General features: G+C 29.4%; 1 protein-coding gene and 5 non-coding genes across 12 annotated transcripts in view; 3 read left to right on the top strand and 3 right to left on the bottom strand.

Moving 5' to 3' along the window:
- LOC119603436 (aminopeptidase N) overlaps positions 1-1,417 on the top strand; it is a 133,440-nt gene extending 132,023 nt beyond the window's left edge. For all 7 annotated transcript variants that reach the window (XM_037955473.1, XM_037955470.1, XM_037955475.1 and 4 more), the window contains one exon: positions 15-1,417. In XM_037955473.1, coding sequence (XP_037811401.1) covers positions 15-270 — 256 coding nt within the window. In that variant the 3' untranslated portion in view covers positions 271-1,417. The remainder of the gene's footprint in view (positions 1-14) is intronic.
- A 3,362-nt stretch (positions 1,418-4,779) lies between these two features.
- Positions 4,780-4,852, top strand: Trnak-cuu. Its single transcript has one exon. It is a non-coding gene; the product is annotated as a tRNA-Lys (tRNA).
- A 794-nt stretch (positions 4,853-5,646) lies between these two features.
- On the top strand, positions 5,647-5,719 carry Trnak-cuu. Its single transcript has one exon. It is a non-coding gene; the product is annotated as a tRNA-Lys (tRNA).
- Positions 5,720-6,468: 749 nt separating this feature from the next.
- On the bottom strand, positions 6,469-6,540 carry Trnaq-uug. The gene has a single exon. It is a non-coding gene; the product is annotated as a tRNA-Gln (tRNA).
- A 211-nt stretch (positions 6,541-6,751) lies between these two features.
- On the bottom strand, positions 6,752-6,823 carry Trnaq-uug. Its single transcript has one exon. It is a non-coding gene; the product is annotated as a tRNA-Gln (tRNA).
- Positions 6,824-7,433: 610 nt separating this feature from the next.
- Trnaq-uug lies at positions 7,434-7,505 on the bottom strand. The gene has a single exon. It is a non-coding gene; the product is annotated as a tRNA-Gln (tRNA).
- Between the last annotated feature and the right edge of the window lie 1,365 nt (positions 7,506-8,870).

An 8,870-nucleotide genomic window follows, 5' to 3' on the forward strand; every position in this document is an offset into this window, starting at 1 on the left:
AACTTTTCCTGTAGTTTCGGCGATGGCTTTTCTACTTTAAGCTCTATGATCAAATCGATTACCACCTATATGAGTAAAGACTATCACAAAGAACAATTGGAACGTTTTAGAGATAAATCTCAAAAATTGGGCTTAAAATCGGTGGTTACTGCCATAGATTTAGCCATGGAACAAGTAAATAATAACATTTACTGGCGCAATCGTTCGTATTATAGTCTAAAGGGCTTTTTAGAGGATATAGTAAGAGAATTCCAAATTAATATATTCTAAGTCGGGGACTATGAAATAATATTGTAAAAGAATGTTAAGTAAAACGATCTTTTTATTATAAGTTTTCAAAATTTTCAAAATGTTTGCAAAATTCATAAGAAATTCAATCTCAAAAAAAGTGATTTCAACTAATTCCTAAAATATTTTTATTCCTTTTTAGGAATTATGTGGCCTTATCACAAAATTTTTATTTATTTTGCAAACAAAGTGATATAATTTTAGTTTATTTTAACAAATTTTAGTATTGAGCTTTTAAGCTAAATATTTTTTTAAAGTTTTAATCATTTATTAATATTTTTTTTATAAATTATTTATTTTCGTTTTAATTTTATTACTTTTCGTCATTATCATATTTTTTTTTTTTGTTTAATTTTATATTTTAAGTATTGTTCCTATATTAAAAAAAATAACCTTAATATTAAGAACTTGAAACAAAAAGAAGATAAAAATGTCTGTCATTCCTTCGTTTACAAATTTATCTAAAAGAAAATTTGTTCGCTGGCAAGGAACACAACAATCACATGCAACCAACTAAACAATACACAGAATGAAATGCTGCTGATGTAAAATGTTAATAGTTTTAAGTAAAATTTAATAAAAATAAAACAAAAATTTCTTTTGAAATTTTTCTTAAAAAAAAAAAATATAACAACCAAAAATATAAACTACTTAAATACATATTCAAGAAATCAATACTAACTGCCGACAACTATTAAGTAAATAAATTTATAATTAATAAAACAAAACAAAACTTTAAATAAATTATAAGAATATTTCATGTCAAATAAGTTAAAAATTAAATTAAACATAAATTACACTACATTTAAGCACAATTGCCTAAAAAAACTTTTTTTTTAAATTGAAATTTTAGCTTTTTCTATTAAATTTCTTTTGTAAATATTATCTTATATGTTCGGCTTAATATTTATAATATTTTAATAAAATTAAAATTTACAGAAATAGCGTAACGAAAGGCAGCCTTATGTTAAAATACGTGAAAACTATAGAAATTAATAAATTAATAAATAAAAAACTGAGTGTCCTTAAATGAAATTTCACCAGACAGCAACTTGTCTTAATGATGAATATTAGTTTTAAAACTAAAAATGAACGAGCTACACAGAGATGAATATTATTTTTTAAAACTTTATCGCTAGAGTATAAAATTAAGCAAATGCCTCATTTTTTATTTGTCAGTTTTTTTTTCTAGCTTTTATGCACTTTTATGTTTAATACAAATATATTAATAATACATACATACATTAATTAAGTCAATCATACATATATTATTTTTACAACCATAAACAACAAAAATAAGAATTACTCATAAAACCTTTGTAACATTATATTATAAATTTGAATATTAAAAAAAAATAAGCGTAATTATTACATTATTAAATGTTTTTAATTGTATCATGTACTTGAAGTAGTAGTTGAGAAAAAATTTTATTTAAATAAAAATTAAAAAAAAAAAAAATAAAAATTGGAAACGAAATAATGTGTTTTATTTAAAAAACCACATTTAAACTTAAAACTATCGCAAGCAGTCCTAGGTGGGAACTTTTATGCCCCTATGTTTCGTTTTATGTAAATTTTTTAAAGAAAATTCATAAAGTAATACTCAAATTAGCACTTTTTTCAGAAATTTTTCATATCGTAAAAAAGCGCGGTACATCCACGACATTTTCGACACTTTTTCTAACTTAAAACTTTTGATATATGGTTTATATAGTAATCAATAGACCATTCCATAGTCAAGTACATAGTCTCGTCTAGCCCATAATCTAACCTAAAGTTTAGTCGATAGTCTAATCTAAAGTCTAGTCGATAGTCTACTCGATTGTATAGTCGATAGTCTAGCTTATAGTCTAGTTTATATTCTAGTTTATAGTCTAGTTTGTAGTATAGTTTATAGTCTAGTTAATAGTCTAGTTTACATTCTAGTTTATGGTCCAGTTTATAGTCTAGTTTAATCCAGTTTATAGTCTAGTCTATAGTCTAGTCTATAGTCTAGTCTATAGTCTAGTCTATAGTCTAGTCTATAGTCTAGTCTATAGTCTAGTCTATAGTCTAGTCTATAGTCTAGTCTATAGTCTAGTCTATAGACTAGTCTATAGTCTAGTTTATAGTCTAGTCTATAGTCTAGTCTATAGTCTAGTCTATAGTCTAGTCTATAGTATAGTCTATAGTCTAGTCCATAGTCTAGTCTATAGTCTAGTTTATAGTCTAGTCTATAGTCTAGTCTATAGTCTAGTCTATAGTCTAGTCTATAGTATAGTCTATAGTCTAGTCCATAGTCTAGTCTATAGTCTAGTCTATAGTCTAGTCTATAGTCTAGTCTATAGTCTAGTCTATAGTCTAGTCTATAGTCTAGTCTATAGTCTAGTCTATAGTCTAGTCTATAGTCTAGTCTATAGTCTAGTCTATAGTCTAGTCTAGTCTAGTCTATAGTCTAGTCTATAGTCTAGTCTATAGTCTAGTCTATAGTCTAGTCTAGTCTATAGTCTAGTCTATAGTCTAGTCTATAGTCTAGTCTATAGTCTAGTCTATAGTCTAGTCTATAGTCTAGTCTATAGTCTAGTCTATAGTCTAGTCTATAGTCTAGTCTATAGTCTAGTCTATAGTCTAGTCTATAGTCTAGTCTATAGTCTAGTCTATAGTCTAGTCTATAGTCTAGTCTATAGTCTAGTCTATAGTCTAGTCTATAGTCTAGTCTATAGTCTAGTCTATAGTCTAGTCTATAGTCTAGTCTATAGTCTAGTCTATAGTCTAGTCTATAGTCTAGTCTATAGTCTAGTCTATAGTCTAGTCTATAGTCTAGTCTATAGTCTAGTCTACTAGTCTAGTCTAGTCTAGTCTATAGTCTAGTCTATAGTCTAGTCTATAGTCTAGTCTATAGTCTAGTCTATAGTCTAGTCTATAGTCTAGTCTATAGTCTAGTCTATAGTCTAGTCTATAGTCTAGTCTATAGTCTAGTCATAGTCTAGTCTATAGTCTAGTCTATAGTCTAGTCTATAGTCTAGTCTATAGTCTAGTCTATAGTTAGTCTATAGTCTAGGTCTATAGTCTAGTCTATAGTCTAGTCTATAGTCTAGTCTATAGTCTAGTCTATAGTCTAGTCTATAGTCTAGTCTATAGTCTAGTCTATAGTCTAGTCTATAGTCTAGTCTATAGTCTAGTCTATAGTCTAGTCTATAGTCTAGTCTATAGTCTAGTCTATAGTCTAGTCTATAGTCTAGTCTATAGTCTAGTCTATAGTCTAGTCTATAGTCTAGTCTATAGTCTAGTCTATAGTCTAGTCTATAGTCTAGTCTATAGTCTAGTCTATAGTCTAGTCTATAGTTAGTCTATAGTCTAGTCTATAGTCTAGTCTATAGTCTAGCTATAGTCTAGTCTATAGTCTAGTCTATAGTCTAGTCTATAGTCTAGTCTATAGTCTAGTCTATAGTCTAGTCTATAGTCTAGTCTATAGTCTAGTCTATAGTCTAGTCTATAGTCTAGTCTATAGTCTAGTCTATAGTCTAGTCTATAGTCTAGTCTAGTCTATAGTCTAGTCTATAGTCTAGTCTATAGTCTAGTCTATAGTCTAGTCTATAGTCTAGTCTATAGTCTAGTCTATAGTCTATAGTCTAGTCTATAGTCTAGTCTATAGTCTAGTCTATAGTCTAGTCTATAGTCTAGTCTATAGTCTAGTCTATAGTCTAGTCTATAGTCTAGTCTATAGACTAGTCTATAGTCTAGTTTATAGTCTAGTCTATAGTCTAGTCAAATTTTTGCAGCTCTAAGACCCCTATATAATACCACAAATCGCTTAAAATAGAAAATTTTCGGGAATTTTCTTGAAATATTGGTCCCAGGTCCATTCTAGGTCCATTTTTGGATTCAGCATTGAATTTTACCAGAAAGGTGAATTTGCAGCTAGATTCGGCCAGTTGTTCCCGAGTTTGAAGCAAAAATAAAATCAGAAATTTTGATGAATGTTGGACGTACATACATAGGTCCCATACTACAGCAAAATTTAAAATTAATTTTTTTGTATAAAGCCCTTAAAGGAAATTTTGTAAGCTTTCTTCTGACCAAAAAATGGGAGTTTTTTGAAAAAAAAATTAAAAGAAAAATAAAAAAATAGAAAAAAAAAAAAAAATAAAAAACTAAAATTTAGGAAATAATAAAGAAACTGAACTGCTTTGGACAAGTTTTGCTAGTACCAATAGGTGAAAAGTTAAGCTCATTTGAATAAAACCCAGCATGACCAAAATGTCCCCCCATCTAACTCCGACAGTTCTTGACCGATAGAGCTGAAAATTTGTGTCTGGCCTACTTATCCAATAGTGCTAACCGTGTTGCAAATTTCATCTAGAGAATACATCGATTTTAAAAGTTGGGTCACTTGGGATGAAATTTACCATATTTACAAAAGTTTTAATAACTTTATTAGTTGAAATGTAATTTTTAAACTGTTTAGTGAGAAAAATATTGAAATATAACTTTTGTCAAAAGTCTGATATAGCCCGGCTAGCTCAGTCGGTAGAGCATGAGACTCTTAATCTCAGGGTCGTGGGTTCGAGCCCCACGTTGGGCGAGTTATTTTTTTAAGCTTTAAACTTTTTTTAACACATTTTAAAACAAGTAAGAAAGTGTAGTTGGGCATGAAAAGTAAAGAAGGTTAAATTATTATTATTTTAAAGACGACAGATTGGACTAGCAGATGATATCATAACTAATTTTATTTATAAAGTTGTTTCCTCGCACTGTTATATAGTGTCAAATAGGGGCTTATTCAAACCTTTTGGCAATCTGCTCAGTCCATTATTAAAGTATTCTCCGGGTTCAAAATGTCTTGTTATTTTGCGGAAAAATCACGTGTTATGACACCATGTCTTTTAAATGAACTGCCTTATCATGCTAACACATCATTATCTGTTTGTTGTGTGTTAGTGGTGAACTTTCTGTGGTGGTGATAAGTGTTGGTTTTTACTCTGTGGTGCTTGTCTAGACTAGGTTTTGTTAAGACATATACATATAAGAGGTGAATAGAGTGGTGAGTTTAAAAATTGGTGGAAATTGAAAAAATAAATTCCATTTTGTAACTAATGAGCGGATCCGATTGATGTTAATGAAATTTAACAATTTTGGGCATAGAACTAATAAAACCGTTTCAAGATTTCAGATGTACCCAGTTTACAGCTAAAAAACCAGGTATCAAATTTGTAAAATTTAAAATTTTCGTTTCAGCCGACTTTGTTCTAATAATTTTATTATTTTTTTTAAATAAAATAAAATATAAAAATATATAGAAATTAGTTTGAGATTATTTGATTGCCTCCTTTCGATGATGCGGACTTGTGTGATGTGGTGTGCGCGAGAATGCCAACTGCCCGGCTAGCTCAGTCGGTAGAGCATGAGACTCTTAATCTCAGGGTCGTGGGTTCGAGCCCCACGTTGGGCGAAATAGCTTTTTTTGGTAAAACTACATGTCAAAAGTTTCAAATAAAATTAAAAATATTATAGTGTATATACAAAATGTTATAAAACTTACTGAGAATACGGATGGAAAATTGAATATCGTATAATTTTTAAAATTTTTTGAAAAATTTCAAAACGATTGGATTTTTTCGTTTTATTTGAGTTTTATTATTATTTAAACAAAGATAAAAATAAAAACAGAAACAAATTTCAAATAAAAACAGAAACGAAATGAAAAGAAAAATTTACGTTTTTTCTTTGAATTTTTTCAAATTGAAGTTTCATTTTATTTCAAATCTGATAGTGCAAAACAAAATATATTTTCTATTTGATTTTTTTTGATAATTACCATTTGTTTTGTTTTGGCAGTTAGAAATAAAAATCTAACGACTTCTCTCATAGTGTGTAGGCAGCTTAACTAAAGCTAACAAATTATTTTAAAATATTGAAATTTATTTAAAAATATTTAAATTAAAATATAATAAAAAATATTTTCTTTCAAATTGTAATAAGATTCATTAAGAAGATTTTGTTTGTACACACATCAACTACTTCGATATTTTCCTAGTGCGCTCATTTTATCAGGAATCTAACTTCACAAATTTTTGAATTCCTGGAGCGAGAAGAAAGAGATAGATGGATGATCATCGTCGGGGGTCCTGAACACGACGATTAGGTTCTATTTCCACTAAGACTTTCTTACCCAAAAAGAGAGACATTTGGGAGTTCTCCAGGTTCTACCGAGATTTGAACTCGGATCGCTGGATTCAAAGTCCAGAGTGCTAACCATTACACCATAGAACCGCTTGATGGACTCGAACAAAATAATGCAAAATAAAATTGAAATTACACCAAGAAGAAATTGAAATTTCGGATATAGTATGGGCAACATACAAATTTTAAAACGAAAATCGGTTCAGATTAGGCCTAAGCAAAAATGTGTTCAGACATTTTTCCTGGAAATTTTTATTAAGATTTTTTAATAAAATAAAAAAGTGAAAAAAAAACCTATTGAAGGTTCTACCGAGATTTGAACTCGGATCGCTGGATTCAAAGTCCAGAGTGCTAACCATTACACCATAGAACCGGTTAACGTATAAATGTCAAAGTCGTAATTTAAAAAACTATTTATATATACAAGGGGAATGTGCAGAAGTAAAAAAATTTCAAGGTTAGTGAAAAAGGGTGTAATATAGTCAACAAGTATTGTGTAAGGTGGGCGATGTATTTGTAGTAAATGGCATATAGTATCTATGGGATACAGAGCTGCAATTTTCAACCTATTAAACTCACTGAAAAGTTACAGAATATTTTAGCACTATAAAAATGTAACCAGATATGGAGAAAATGGTTGTGAAGAGAATATGACCCCAATATTTTATTATAATTTATTATGTATGTTGTCTCTTGTGTATTTGTCTCTTTTATTTCAAGTACCATTGATCTGAGTCATTTCAATCAATGTCTATATAAAATTAGTTTAAATTGTTTTATTAAACGTAAATTAAATAAAAAAAATGATGATATATGAACTTTTGTAATTAAATGAAAAAAAAAATGTGGTTTTCAAAAGCACATTTACACACATACAAGTACATATATTTTTGCAAGGGGTCCATGAATCTAAAAAAAATGGGAAGCTTCTGCGAAAAAAAAAATTGTTTATAATAAAAAAGATGAATTTTTGGTATTTGACCAGGTTCTACCGAGATTTGAACTCGGATCGCTGGATTCAAAGTCCAGAGTGCTAACCATTACACCATAGAACCACTTAAAAAACCGATGGCAAAAATAAAAATTGCACTTGGTGGGTTTTTTTTTAATTAAAAAAAAGATCACTTTAGGGGTCAAGGTAAAATTTTAATAAAAATAATTTTTTATTAATAAACTATAAAAAATGCATACTACAGAAAATATTTCTCCCGATTTTAATAACTTATCAATATTTTGTCATCAGGAAATGTTTATAAAATTTATACATATAACTAAAGGGGCCAGAGTGATTGGCCAGTAATTTTCGGTTAATACGCTTAAAAAGAGTTGGTCAAACTCCTGAGGAGAGGTTTTCATAACTTGTATACCTTATATACATATACTACTATAGTGAGTAATGTTTGTACGCTAATTTTTGGATTCGATTAAGCCATGTCCATCTATCCATTGTCTATCCATGTTAACCTTGTAATAAAAGTACAGGTCGCATTTTTTAAGATAATTCGATACGTTATATACACAACACCTTTAGCCCAAATACGGTTTAAATCGATTCATTATTATACCTAGTCGCCGTATTACGGGACCCAAATAATAGCGCTTTGGATCTATTAATTATGTTGAATATACATATGTATGTATCTTTACCAATATTAAGTCCGTGATGATAGCTTCATAATTGATAGCTTGATAATTGAATATAGCCCCCATACATAAAACCCTTCCAGAAATGCTTTTAACCATATAATTGACTTATAATCGGCTCATCATTCCACCTTACCCCCATACAATGGGACTCACCCAATACTCAGCTAGGTTTTATAATCTTACTGACGATTTTGATTGTGATGAGCCCATAATGAAATATATCGCCCCTTTCAGAAAATCGGTTACTTGTGAATAAATATGTTATGAAGACAAAATCCAAAAATTACTCAAAATCGAAAAAAGGTCCGGAGATTATAGTTCAAAGTAAAAAGTTCCCTCTGTGTATTTACACTTTCCAAGTTTACTTGGAAAGTGTAAATACATTGTCAAAGTTACACATACATTGTCAAAGTTATACATACGTACGACAACACTATGTAATGTTGACAACGCAACGTTTTCAACATTGCAACAATTCGTTGTCGAAATCTAAATTTAATACACATCCGTTGTCTAAATGTTAACAAACGTGGTAAGATTGGCAACGGATTGTTTGTCAATAGTGAGTATTACATAGTGTTGTCGTACGTATGTATATACTTTGGCAACAGATGTTATTGAAAAATTATATACGGTTTGGTGTCAATTTGGTACCAGGTGTGTATATTTCTTTTTCCTTTGTGTACAGATTGATGATGAGACCTCAACAAACAGTACTGCAAATAAGATCGAATAAACATATCCATCGCTGTGTATACTAGACTCATAATCTA

Source organism: Lucilia sericata, unplaced genomic scaffold, assembly GCF_015586225.1.
Source record: "Lucilia sericata isolate MDLA Ls3-8-SP2 unplaced genomic scaffold, ASM1558622v1 Contig000307F_arrow, whole genome shotgun sequence".
Lineage (NCBI taxonomy): Eukaryota > Metazoa > Arthropoda > Insecta > Diptera > Calliphoridae > Lucilia > Lucilia sericata.